Source organism: Bradysia coprophila, unplaced genomic scaffold, assembly GCF_014529535.1.
Source record: "Bradysia coprophila strain Holo2 unplaced genomic scaffold, BU_Bcop_v1 contig_732, whole genome shotgun sequence".
In the NCBI taxonomy this organism is placed as follows: Eukaryota; Metazoa; Arthropoda; class Insecta; order Diptera; family Sciaridae; genus Bradysia; species Bradysia coprophila.
This window is the reverse complement of record NW_023503972.1, coordinates 430,885-444,059: the sequence shown is the minus strand read 5'-3', so window position 1 is coordinate 444,059 and position 13,175 is coordinate 430,885. Positions and strand designations below refer to the sequence as shown.

Below are 13,175 nucleotides of genomic sequence, written 5' to 3'. Positions count from 1 at the left end.
GTTTTCATTTGAATTTATTTTGGGGAGACTAAGAAAGTCCTTGAATGATTTTTGGCACCTCGCCAAAGGCGAATGACTACTGAGTATCACAGTTGGTTCCGGGTATCGATTCATGTCACCTTCGTTATAATTCAAATTAATGATCGGTTTCGTAACAAATGTATTCACAGCACGTAGTACAAAATCATTCATCGCCAAAATTCAACTTTTCCAACTGCAATTGTTTAGCAATCGCACCAACTTGTGTTAAAACCGTCCCTGAATTGTTGGTAATTACTTGTCTCTGTACAACAGGTATCTGAAACCAACAGAAAAGTCGTTCTTTAGAAACTCGATACAAAACGCAACGTAATAACGAACCTCCCACTTGCATTCCAATTTCCTAACAGCCTGGCTGTTCTGACGTTTCGCTTCCGCATCAGATCGTCGGAACGATGTTGTTGTTAAATGTTCTTCACGCATTAGTGGCAATGGAAATGAGTCGTCTCTATGCCGGGAGGAAGTCGTCGTCGTTTCCTTGGGAATGGACCTGCGATTCCGCAGCGAACCATAGTGTTGAGCAAATTTAGCAATTAAAATGTCATTTCGACGCTTGAGTTCCAACAACTCATCTTCCCTGGATAGCGATACTGATTCCGGAATATTCGGTAGAATCGACGTACCTATTCCAACCATTTTGTCCGAATGCGTCAATGTTTGATGATTATTGTTGTGCGTTTTGTGGTTCGATAAGTTACCACTTGTGTCGGGCGATTCAGAGCGTATCACAATATTGTCACCTTTGAATGGTGGTGATGTCGTCGAACCATTTGTCTGTGAACTGTGATCCTGGTAGGTAATCTCAAGAATCTGAGGTCGATGATTGTCCCGATGGTGATGAACGTTGTAGCGGCCACGTTCCACACCGCCGTGATGGCTCCACGATGTTATCCACTCACGTCGACAGTTATTGCACGCGTCCATATTCTGCAGGAGATTGCACTGATAGCAACAGAAACACGATGGATTCAGGTCATTGGGACAGCATGAACTGCATAAAATTGGCACGGCGCGTCTGCAGCGATTACAATGTTGCGTTGGATTATGGGCGGCTGTCGAAATGTGATGCAAATATGGATTTGTGATTGTCATGTTGTTGAATCCGACTGGTTGGTTGTAATAGTTTAAATGACCGTCATTGTGCGGTGCTGAGTTGCTGAAGAACTTATAAATTTGTCGGTCGCTGTTTTGGTTCACATCGTTTCTACGTGGATTCTCCGGTGCCGATGAACCATTCACAGCCTTGATCTCGTCGATGTGAGTGTCAATGTCTCTTCTAGGTACAGTATTTGTGGTTCTATACGTTCGATTTATGGGGTCTGAAGTCAGCATCTGAAGGCGTTATTGTTAAAGTGTAAGTGGTCATGGAATTGGGAACCGATTGAAATTGAAGTCACTCGGAAAAGTAGAAGAACTCAAGGTTACCTTTTCCTTATTTGCTTTCTTTAACTCGTCAGCCATATGTAAAGCTTTCATTTGATTTTCCAGTCTTCTGTAACACAAATTGTTGCTGGTGCAAACCAAAAAAAAAAAAAACTCAAACCTCCACTAACCGTTGCAACATCTCCTCATCTTCCTTCTCTTTGGCACGAATTTTTTCGATTTGTAATTTCTTCTCTTCGATTTGTTTCATTAACTCTTGCTGCAATTCAACTTTTCTGCGAGCTCTGTCCATGGCTACTTTTTGATTCCTATCGTCAATAGCATCGGGACTGTGGAAGTTATGCGTAAGTTCGGTGTGCTTCAAATCAAAGAGTAATCTATCACGAGCCGTTTGTGGTGGTTTTGCTGTGGAGCGTATTTTTAGTGGATGAGCTATGGTCAAATCGAAAACGTATGAACATCGAACCGATTGTACTTACATAACGTGGATTCCGAATCGGAATATTCGTCGGTCCTTCTTCGGCCACCTCTAGCTGCATCAAGCAATTTTTTATTTGATACCTAAGTGGAATTCCTTTGTGATTTACATAAACTCATTTCGAACAAACTCACTCACCTCAGATAAATACTTTTTATAATCCTCACGACGATCGTCAGCCAACTGATTGGCATTCCGTTCCTGCTGGTTAAAGCTGGGGAACGATGTGTAGAATGAATCTGTGATCCATTGTTCCATCATTTTAGTCTGAAAATAGCAATTGATTGAATGTGAAATCCCGTCAAAATGCCAACCGAAACGACAAGCGTTGTATTTTGACTCAATGGCTTACACAAATATTAATTAAGGAGAATGCGTTTTAATGGAAATTTTATTTCGTCATATCAGCACGCAACGTCTGACCGTTAACTTCATTCAATATTGTACCCAATTGCTCAACATTCAACTTTCATTACGACGATAAATTAAGTGCGACATTGAAACAAAACGCTGCTAGTAACAGCTCTGGTCAAAACTCAACGGAGAACTAACATAAACCCATAAAAAACAACATTTTATGTCACCTTTTAGTAGTATATACACCTGTAGCAGTGTAGATACAGCTTGTACTATATGTATGGACGCACTAAATTGTTTTGTAAAACTGAGAATTAATCGATGCCTCAAATGGAAGTTTATCGATTTCTAAATGTGCAATTAGCACAGAAGAGAATTTTGATAGGAAGACAATTGATTAATGGAATTTGATGTAGTAGCACCAGGTACAAGAGTGAGAATTCGGAATCGATTTTTGGAATTTGTTTTCTAGTGTAAATGGAACAAAAGAAGTAAAATTTCGGAAAAATTATTATTTTGAACTATTCAGTTAACAAAAGATCATGCCTGCCGTAGCCTGCATCCCCCTATTCCCTAGTAACGGGATCGTAACCAACATAAAAGTAACAGCACGATTAACTTTACTGTCAAATAAGATTTATCCGCAAGGTATACACTAAACGTGTACCCTGTATGAATAACCCTTTCAGATGGTATACACACATAAACGGTATTATACCTATATCGTATAGTCTATTGCCTTGCCGCATAGACAATAAACACATTTGCTCTACTAACGGTATATGTCGGTCAGAATTTACCACCAAAACACATGATGGGGTAAAAGATATATTATCCTGTCATTATCACGAATGAACGAAAATCGATAGAAATAGACACGCTATAATGTTTGTGATATATCATATCCTAATGAGTTATTATTAGTGTGTCACAAGTGATTAGGGTGTGTGCAATTCAAAGATCCCAAAGTGAGGGAGAAAGTGGTTCACATTTTAAAGGAGTAAGAACTAAAAAATATTACGAAAAGAATAGAGACTGCTTCGAATGGTTTTATGGTCGAGACTGCCCGCCTTTTATTGAACTGGTTTCTAGATGTTAAACTAACAAATGACAATAGGACCTGGCATGAGACTCAGCCGAACGAAAAGAAATTCGAGAAATCTCGATTTCTGTACTCATTAACCGAAGATCGCACCAAATCACAGATTGTTAGTTAACGGTTAGTTGCGTATTGATTCAGCTATCTCTGACATCACTCTTATCCAACCAACTAATTTTGTTAGTTTATGCCACATGGACAATCAGTAAAATGCGTTTTGTTCAAATGATAGATGGAATTTACGCTTTGCTCGCATTCTTACTTCTATACCCAATGGAGGCTTCAGGCTCCGCTGGTAAATTTCATAGATGCAGAAAAATTTAAAGTGAGTAGCCAATGAAAACCAGCTGTATTTTCTCTTAAAATTTGTAAGAGTAAAAACCGTCTGAACGATAAAAGTGACATGGTCACAAAATAAAGGTTCACAATAACTACTAAAACGTTGTCTCTCTCTCCCTAAACGTTTGGATTTAAGGGATTTATTCTGAGCTCAACATAATTAGGTGTTTACGCCCTAAACGCGATTTTTGGCTTAAAATTGCAAGCCATGAAAAGAATTGAAGAAATTTAAAAGAAAATCGCTCGCTTCGCTCGCGTATGAATATATTTCTGTTTCAATTTTCCGGCGCGGGCCCACGCTGAAAGAGATACGACTCTGACCAAAAAAATCTTTACGGTGGATCAAGACTGCCACCGGAGTACAAGGGAGTATTCACAGAAAAACCTTTGTCAGTCAAAAAAAAATCCTTAAAAAATTGTTCAAAATTGTAAGAAAGAAAATCCTTGAATTCATTGGTTATAATCCATAAAAGAAACCATAGAAAATCCGCAAAATCATAAAAAATCCTTTAAAAGACTCTTATAAATCCAATAAAAAGAAGAAAATCCTTGACAATGAAAACAAATCCTTTGAAAATTCATAGGAAAATCATAAATCCTTGAAAATTCTCGAAAATCCTCAGAGGAGTGTCTTTTTGAAAATACTTTGTCAACGAAATTTATAACTATCTGTCCCTCTCTGCCGTAATTATGCAAAGCTACGTTTGCCCTTTGTGTTCTTTGCACCGCGAAAAGTGTCATTAATTCCTAAAATTTCAACTGATTATTGAAAGTGCGTGGATCTTCCTTTTATTTTAACTATTTCGGAACACACCCTAGCATTTTCCTACAAAATTTTCCTTTGTCAACTCATCAATGAAAGTTTATGCATTACAAAATATTGTGATGTAGTGATGACCACTCAATGTCAATATCATGAATGATACACTTTAACGACAAGTTCAGGATTAATTTATATCAATTATTGATTAGCATAATAGTCTTTACGATATGTGAACCTCGGACTGGGTGAAGAGAACAGTGTATAATCAAGTTGTTTAACTTCAACATTCGTAATTCATGTAATGATGTAAATATTTGTAGTGTACGTCCAGTTAACGATTTGACGATATATTTGAACAAACTGAATGAACTGAGGTACATTTAAGATGACTTGTACACACATCCAGTAGAAATCATGAGTGAAATTTTACTGCATGCACACACAATCGTTTTTTGACTTTGCGTAACTTTTATCTCAACACAAAAAAATGGAAAGAAGAAATCACAACTATGGTGGTTTCAACAGGTCGCTACACGTTATGTAAATAAGTGAAGTGGAATTTGATGGTTTAATGGTTTGAAAGGTCTTTGCCAGTAGACCAGGCCTCTCACACCTCCTTATTTCCTTGATTTTCCTTATTTTTATGAAAACCTCCTTATTCCTCCTTATTTTGGTAAAAAATCCTTATTTTCCTTATTTTTCGCAAATTTTACTGACAGAAAATCCAAAATTAATAAAAAAAAATCGCTGCGCGGCAAACATTGATTTTAAAATTACTTTTATTATTGAACACAAAGAACACAAATTTCTTATTTTCGGACTTATAGAGGCCAAGCCAAAGTAAATGGCATTCCCTCAAAAAGGGGTTGCAATTTTTTTTCGATATAATTGAAGCAAGAGACACAAGAGACACAAATGTTGGTTATGATCACCGGTTAGTACCGATTAACCATAGGAACTTATATTCGAAAATAAGGTCGATCTTCAATCGAAATTGGAGGCTTGCAATAAAAGATTTCTGTGAAACTTACCCATAATAAAAAAGTGGACAATCGCATCATATGGAAATAAAACCCCATGACTGTTTGTTCTATTGCAAGCTTAGTAGCATAGTGCCTACTGAGTTTTCCATTACAATAAGTGACTCAAGTAAGCTTTCAGCAGGATTTCTTTGATAAAAATCCGCTGATCGTATTCAGTAAAGATCCCATCAGAAGGTGTCGGACAAAATATATAAAAAAAATTCGTGAAACAGTTCGAACCTAAAGCCTCTGCTAATCAAATTGATATGTGCAAATATTGATTGCAATCTTTAGTCTATAGACTACTAAACTTTCGAACGATACCATACACGCCCTATTTGGTTCGATAAATATCAATTTTCGTTGCTCGAAGTCGAGTAAACTCGGTACACTTCAAAAAACATGAAAAACCTATTTTGTACTTTTCGAACAGACACTTACAGTCAATACCATCTCTAGCAAACAAACTGTTTTTTTAAGAGCTTCCGAGCGTACGCTGAAATTGTAGCCTACATTTCTGCGTTTCGAAATTTTTGATCGCTGATATCTTTTTACGAGAGCCCCTTTTAAAAAATGTACGACCACATTTTCGAGTAAAAATATGTCAGCTTTGAATAAAAAATAAAATTGTCTGTGAAAGTTCCATGTGCTTTGAGAAAAGTGTACCTTAGATGCAAATTTGGGGCACCGGTACAGTTTTCTTAAAGCACATGAAACTTTCACAGACAATTTTATTTTTTATTCAAAGCTGACATATGGTCGTACATTTTTCAATAAGGGCTCTCGTAAAAAGATATCAGCGATCAAAAATTTCGAAACGCACAAACGTATGCTACAATTTCAGCGTACGCTCGGAACCTCTTAAGGTGGTGAAAGAATCCAGTCGCCTTTGGAATTTACATTTAGATTACAGCGTAGTCAGTCAAAATGTAGAATAGTGTTTGTAGAATACAAAGAAGTAAGGTGTGAATTTGTCACAGAGAGCTGAGAGTTTGGTTGCTAGAGAGAGTATTGTTACAGTTCATGACAAATTCGTTAAATTTGTAAAATAGCAAAAATTTTAAGTTGAAAAATTTGTATTTTTCTCCTTATTTTTCCTTAATTTCAATTAACAATTTCCTTATTTCTCCTTATTTTTGAGCTGAAACCTCCTTAATTCCTTAATAAGGAGTCCGGAATTAGAGTGAGAGGCCTGCAGTAGACCCCAAAACAGGCCTCACACAGTCTCGAGCCACACCTGGTTGCTAGGTGGTAGGTGTCTGAAGATCGAAAAAAGGTGTTTTTTAACATCATTTTTTGGTCGCTATAAATGATCGTTCCAGGTGAGAGTGGGAACGTTGGAAAGCTGAGTTCAAGTACTTTCGGGTCATTCCTAGTTTGATTAGATTCATTGATATGTTTGCAAAAATTTGCAAGAAAAATTTTCAAAATCTGTGTGAACTTTAGACAAATCTGGCACTGATACGATTAATGTGAATCTAACATGCTAGCACGACAGAGTAAAGTTAACCATGCAGGAGCGCCGATTTGACTAGTGGCCTGAAATTTCATTTTGAGAGTATAGAGTGTTAAAGAGAGAATATCATCAAGAGTGTGACCCCATCGAGCTCAGTTAAATGAACTGGCTTGATTCTAGTTGACCGAACCTTTACATACAAATTTTGACATTATCAACCTTCGAGACTAGTTGAATAATTTTCTTTTTTCTCCATTGTGCCGCTCTTTTAACACACTCCCACCGGTACACCTTTTTTACATCAAAATGTAAACAAAATTGACTTAAGAACATGAAGTACTCAATTTACCCGTTTGTGATTGTCACATGCAACGTCCTTAGGATCTTCATGCGTAATCTGTTGCTCTTTTACAACAGATTTCTCTATTTCAGTCGATTTTTTGTCCTCCACAATATTCTTTCTGGTTTTGTCTTCTACTGAAGTGGGTCCAGCTACTTCATCCGTTACATTGTTGGATTTCTCTGATACGAAATTCAACCGTCGCTTCTCATTTTCCAATAACAATTGATATTCCCTTAGGAAATCTTGGTAAATTTCACCACTTTCCATTATCGATAACACGTACACAACACAATTGACCGTTTCAAATAGAATTCCGATTCAAATTGGACAAATTATTCGTTGATTTAGTGAAAAATTGGTGGACAAAATATTTATATTTTAAAAGAACAGAATGTTCAGACATCAAACGTCAAGTTAATTCGAGACTAAAACAATAGATGGAAACACATGACGTGGGAGACATATGGAACTCTTTTGAATGTTAGTATATGGTATCTCTCTTACGTATATTTTGTAGGCTCAAGCTCAAACTGGTCTTACAGATAAATTCATATTCATCATTTCATTATGTTGCATCAAATAATCTGATCAACTTTATGTAGATCTGAACAGTGTCAGAAAAAATCAGGTGATCCATCTTACCGTCCGTTTCTCTGATGAAAATCTCTCCATCATATCCTAGAAACATTGATTGAAGTTACGTCCGCGTGATGTCTCTTCACTTTGACATTTATGTATGCGGTGTGAGGTTAAAAAACCTACCGTGCCTCAATTTGGAGTAGTCACAGCACAATTTCTTTTATTGATATAATCAAAGCAAAGACTCACCATGGTCTTTACAACATTAGCCACATTTGTACGATCTAGAGGACCTGACGAATTCTGGAGAAAACGGAAGATTTTCAAAATAGCCGCCGTAAATACTTCAAAATTTAGTAAAATAATTACCAATTTTGACCGACTAGTGTTTAATAGCATTTCATTGGTCGCCGGAGAAACTGTTATTCCGTTGCAATCAGAAACGTACACAGAGCCCTAGCTTATGCCACTAAAGGACGGCAATTGAAAAAAGACGACATGCAGGAGGTCAGTTCGGGGGAAATTTCACTGAATTGAAATGAAGTTTATCCGACTCATTTTGTTACAGCTTTGGGACACACGAATAGAGGGTGCGTTAACCCAATTTGGTATTACACCTGATACGTTACGGCATAGCTTAAGTCGAAATGACATCATGCTAAATCGGTAAAATTGGATGAGCTTGCATTGATCGAATTTCGCTGATTATGTTTCTCTAACTCAACAGCAAAGCACTGGCCGATTTGGCAATCTGGGAACCGAAAACATTTGAAGCAATTGTCAACACCTGTCGACAGCGTGCGGTTAATGATGGAATCGAGGGAATTAACGAGAGACAAACTGATAACAAACTCGTGGCAGGAGTCGCGGAAAGATTATAGTCAAGCGTGTTGTAGTGATGATCAATTAGTGAATACAATGAGTTTTCTCGCTGTTATGTATAGTGCCCATCCAATGTTTTATTGTACTTCCACCATCCACCATACAGATACTGTCGTAGACGGCATTCCTTGTCCTTCTGTACCAATCCAATCTAATCCTAAATCTTCAGTTGCTACCGTAAACCATGACTGACGATTTAACTAGTATACCAGGAGGTCTTCTGAACTGTATCCGATCGAAAGTTTGGGGACTCACAGTACCAGGTGAAAACGCAGTCTGTTCGGATTAGATAGACAGGACGATTTTATCTATTTCCTCTGAAATTTCTCAGGTTATTGAACTCTTTTAAGTGGGCCTTTGAGAGACAGATGGTCGTGTATTTCGAGAGCTCTAAAATCTCTAAAAGAGTTCCTTAGCTCCTTAGAATTGTAACGCATACTGGAGCTACGCTGTGTGTTTAATGTAAGAAGAAATAAATGAAATTGAAATTGAAATGAAATTGAAATTAAAATGAAATTGAATTCTAGGATTCGAAAGGATTTTTTTTTTGTCAATTTCAAAGGATTTCAAGCATTTTTACACGATTTTTACCTTGATTGTCAATGATTTTCCCATGATTTTCTTGCATTTAGACAACGTACTCCAAAAACAGGCACAGATTTTTTTAACGGTCATTTGGCCTCCTATTTTGTGTGGAGCGTCCGTAACGCAGTGGCCTTTACCAACTTAAAAAACTAAATTTTAGACTAATGTGTCGTGAAGGCCTCTTATTTATTTCTGTTCTCGTGCCTGTTCTTGAAGTGCGTTGATTTAAAGGATTTTTTATGAGGATTTTCAACGAATTTCAAGATACAGTCAGGAGGCAGTGAAATTTCAGCATGAATTTGCTTCAGCTGCTTTTCAGCTGACCCATACAAACGATTTAACGGGATTAACGGGTCCGATAAAACAGAGAAAATATTATTAGGTCCTTCTTTGAATGTATTTGCCTCCACTGCTGCTGCCTGACTTACATTACTCTATCGTAATTCCAGCTCTTGGCAGCCAAGAGGAAATATGTCATGTCAGGTTCTAATGCATTGTACACATTGTGCTCCTGTACGTTGTTCCGTAGTGGCGATTCAAAGAATATGTCACGCAAGAGGGTGGAAGGAACGGTGTCAAGCATGTGACAATCCACACATTTTTTGTGAACACGGAATGGCACAAGTCTAAAATACCGTCGATTCTATTGAAGTAGCAGATAAGTCTTAAAAGCCCTTCCGTCAGAATTTGTCTTAGAATCGCACTCACTAAGTTTCATTCATCGTCCCCGTGAACCCGTGTACAATCCTCAGTTCAGGAAAATAGAGATATTTCCGCAGAGTCTCACGTAGTATTCCGTTTAGATGAAACACTGGCATTTTGTACAAATAAATCTTTGTCTATTCTAATGTTGTAATTCGACAACGCTAAATGAACGATTTTTGTCAACCAAATTACATTTTTTTTTGTGTGTTTTTCATAATTTTTGTTTGCGTAACCTGATGCAAGCTAAATGCAAAATCACTGGAATACTCCTCCGAACACTAAACTAAATTATTGCTGAATTTTGGCCAGTATATCACCCTCTCGGAACAAATGGTATTCTTTTTGATCGTCCAGCTCCACCTTGGTACCGCCGTATTCAGGCAATAGAACAGTATCGCCAGCCTTCACTGCGAGTGCGACGTGTTTACCATCCTGACAAAACAATGGAAATGATTAAAAAAACTACTATTTGATTCGGATTGAATAGACTGAACCTGATTTCGGAGTCCCGGTCCGACAGCCACAACGGTTGCTTGCAGAACCTTAGCCTGTGCCTTTTCGGGGATAACAAGTCCACTGGCAGTTTTAGTGATTGCTTCCGACCGTAAAACTAGGACACGATCCAACAACGGAATGAATTTCTTTGCTAGAGATGCCTGCAATTGAAATCATATTTTTCAGTCATTAACATAACCTCACATTTCAATATAGATCGAGAAAATATTGAGGAAAATTGTGGTGCTTTTCCCATACTATGGGTCGATTATGTCACTAATGAAGTAAAAATTGGTGAAACAGAGTCCATTGTTCACAGCTACACCTTATCATCGATTTCATCTTCATCTCGAATGTTCCATGAACAACATGAGCAAGGGCATATTACAACTAAATCACCGAAATTGCATAATTTCACGTACCATTGTAAAATATCGGTTTCTTTAGTGCTTTTCTTAGTAGTTTAATGAGACAATGTCACTTGGATATTGACTGTGCTGAGAGACAAAAACCGGCTTTTACTTATTTTATTTTCGGTGAGATATTCTTTATGTGCGGTGCACTTCACTTGCGATCGGTTTTATGAATGGCCGGAATGGCCGAGAAATTGGAACAGATACTTTTTCTGAAAATGAAAAAAAGTACAAGATTTTTGCTGATAAGAGATGGATTCGGTCACTTTTCTACTATTTCAAAAAAAAAATATTTCAAGTGAATTTTATGATGAAGATCAATGTTAATTTATGTAGCATGTAGCGTGAAAATATGGGTAAAGTTAGCACAACTCAGCTAAAGAATCACTAGAAATAGACGGATTTCGAAAATTCGTCTATTTTGGATTTTAGTAGCTTTCAGCTAAAGAATCACTAGAAATAGACGCATTTAGGCCTAGTAGGCGCTGTGAAAATGGCTGGACGTGAAAATTTTTGCTCGTCGAATTTTTCTAAATTTTTCAAGGTATTTCTTGGTTTTTGTGGTTTGTTTTATTTCAAAGTTGTTTACGGTTGTTTACGGTTGTGTCCGATTGTTTTCGCGAGCGATTGCTGTTTCCCGAATGAAATTTACGACGGACGGAGACGTAGGCTCATGGGCGGTGAAACGGGACGGATACCAGCATTTTCTGCTCAACAAGCTGTTCAATGGAATTCATGAATTTGAGGGAAATTGCAAGAAGTCAAACAGTAAAACTCAATGATGAACGCAGGCTCTGATTATGGTATCATTATGTTGCAAATACGGTTTGTACCGCATATATATGATACTGAACTGATACGATCGGGACCCAGTGCAGCACGGTTCTGAGAAAACTCTGACTCCAGTTGGAGCAGATACGGTTTGTATATGTTAACGGTTTCGGTACGTATGCGATGTAACTTGATGTGTGAGTTGTTGATGCTTTCCAATTGCCATTCTTTGAATGCATCGTTTCTCACAATTTTTCTTTGTCATTTCTTATAAGGAGCATTTACGCTTTTAGTTTGGATGTGCTGTTTTACCAGCTTTGTCAATCAGATCCTTCACGGATAATCCGGTACGATTAGGAGCCTTAGTCTTGTTTACGCTGTACATTCGTGCGCAAGTGCAAACAGTTTGCAATTGTTTGTGATTTCTCTAGAGTTTTTTCTTTCCGTAATGTTGCGCGCTTCGAGTTTCAGTCAGTTGTTGTCGACGTCTGTCAAGTCAACGAAAGTTGAAAAAACTTGCTAACCGCTGACTCGTGTGACCCTGATCAGTGGAATGTGCAGACTGATGCACTGAAAGTTACGCAAAGGAGTGGAAGTGTTACGTAAAAGGGTGAATCTTCTGTTGAGTCCACGTGTGCCTTGGAAGTGGCAAATAGCGAAGAATTTTGCTTCGAAATTTTTAATGATTGTTTTAGCGGGCCTTAGTCGACCACTTGGTTGAAATCCCTGTGTCGTTTCTTGTGTGAGATTTTTGCTTTGAGTTGCATTTCGTGAGGTAATTAGTTCGCTAGGACTAAGTAGAAATTCTCTAGGGTCGGGCCTTTGCGTTACCTTTCTTAAAAGAAGGAAATCTCTAGAGCCGATTTCTCTAGGACCGAAAGCGTCTTTGCGTTACCTTTCGTAGAAGGAGAAATTCTCTGGGACCGAAAAGAACGCCGGTTGACAGTAACCGACTTTCGTCCGCTTTTCTATACAGGATTACGTTCGTTGTCTTAGTCTTCGCTTTCATCCTTCAACTCTTGACTCGTCAACCGCTTTCTAAACCTTCGTTCACTCAGCGGAAGATATGAAGATATACGCATCTAATTTAATATTATCTCCATCGTATGTACCTTGACCTAATGACTTCCTGGAGAACTCTGTTTCGATGGGTGCGAAGAACAAAAGAGTGATTATGAAATGTGGAATTAGGCCACTTAATGAAACAATATTATCTAAAGACTGAACGGAACAAACGGAATGGACAATGGTGAGATTATTGAGAGTCTCCATAAGACAGGTAATTGTAAAGTTATAACAGGTGAGATTCGAACAACTAATTCGTTATCAGGTAATTGATTTCTCCTTGTGGCATTATATTGTGTCACATTGTATTGTATTATACCTCAATATTTTTCGAGCTCAGGTAGTCGGTTCATCTCCCCACTGCCGTGTAGTTAGTCCGATCACTTTGTCGAGCGACGGTG

The 13,175-nt window shown here is 37.8% G+C and overlaps 3 protein-coding genes across 4 annotated transcripts; 1 reads left to right on the top strand and 2 right to left on the bottom strand.

The window, feature by feature from the left end:
- Positions 1-143: 143 nt before the first annotated feature.
- Positions 144-7,743, bottom strand: LOC119084171. 2 transcript variants are annotated; one of them, XM_037194029.1, is made up of 7 exons: positions 7,286-7,743; positions 2,039-2,167; positions 1,902-1,983; positions 1,593-1,827; positions 1,465-1,531; positions 361-1,371; positions 144-298 (listed from the first exon to the last, which is right to left on the bottom strand). In XM_037194029.1, exons 1-7 carry the CDS (start codon positions 7,544-7,546, stop codon positions 185-187), a joined length of 1,899 nt encoding a protein of 632 aa, XP_037049924.1. In that variant the 5' UTR covers positions 7,547-7,743; the 3' UTR covers positions 144-184. The 2 variants fall into 2 exon arrangements, with proteins under 2 accessions (XP_037049924.1, XP_037049925.1); XM_037194030.1 differs by lacking the exon at positions 7,286-7,743 and adding an exon at positions 2,253-2,445.
- A 258-nt stretch (positions 7,744-8,001) lies between these two features.
- LOC119084173 (39S ribosomal protein L20, mitochondrial) lies at positions 8,002-8,805 on the top strand. Its single transcript, XM_037194032.1, has 4 exons — positions 8,002-8,195; positions 8,255-8,365; positions 8,427-8,524; positions 8,586-8,805. The coding sequence occupies exons 1-4, from the start codon at positions 8,109-8,111 to the stop codon at positions 8,737-8,739; spliced, it is 450 nt and encodes a 149-aa protein (XP_037049927.1). The 5' UTR covers positions 8,002-8,108; the 3' UTR covers positions 8,740-8,805.
- A 1,337-nt stretch (positions 8,806-10,142) lies between these two features.
- LOC119084174 (10 kDa heat shock protein, mitochondrial-like) lies at positions 10,143-11,131 on the bottom strand. The gene is made up of 3 exons (XM_037194033.1): positions 10,948-11,131; positions 10,525-10,686; positions 10,143-10,462 (listed from the first exon to the last, which is right to left on the bottom strand). Exons 1-3 carry the CDS (start codon positions 10,948-10,950, stop codon positions 10,319-10,321), a joined length of 309 nt encoding a protein of 102 aa, XP_037049928.1. The 5' UTR covers positions 10,951-11,131; the 3' UTR covers positions 10,143-10,318.
- Between the last annotated feature and the right edge of the window lie 2,044 nt (positions 11,132-13,175).

Bases quoted from the DNA above. Each gene is read 5' to 3' on its own strand.
- LOC119084171 (XM_037194029.1), bottom strand. From the start codon at position 7,546: ATGGAAAGTGGTGAAATTTACCAAGATTTCCTAAGGGAATATCAATTG. The intron at 1,984-2,038 runs GTGAGTGAGTTT...AATTCCACTTAG, and splicing joins ATAAAAAGTATTTATCTGAG to GTATCAAATAAAAAATTGCT. The intron at 1,828-1,901 runs GTAAGTACAATC...TACGCTCCACAG, and splicing joins CGATTCGGAATCCACGTTAT to CAAAACCACCACAAACGGCT.
- LOC119084173 (XM_037194032.1), top strand. From the start codon at position 8,109: ATGGTCTTTACAACATTAGCCACATTTGTACGATCTAGAGGACCTGAC. The intron at 8,196-8,254 runs GTAAATACTTCA...AGTGTTTAATAG, and splicing joins AGATTTTCAAAATAGCCGCC to CATTTCATTGGTCGCCGGAG. The intron at 8,525-8,585 runs GTAAAATTGGAT...CTAACTCAACAG, and splicing joins AATGACATCATGCTAAATCG to CAAAGCACTGGCCGATTTGG.
- LOC119084174 (XM_037194033.1), bottom strand. The intron at 10,463-10,524 runs GTTCAGTCTATT...TTGTTTTGTCAG, and splicing joins GACCGGGACTCCGAAATCAG to GATGGTAAACACGTCGCACT.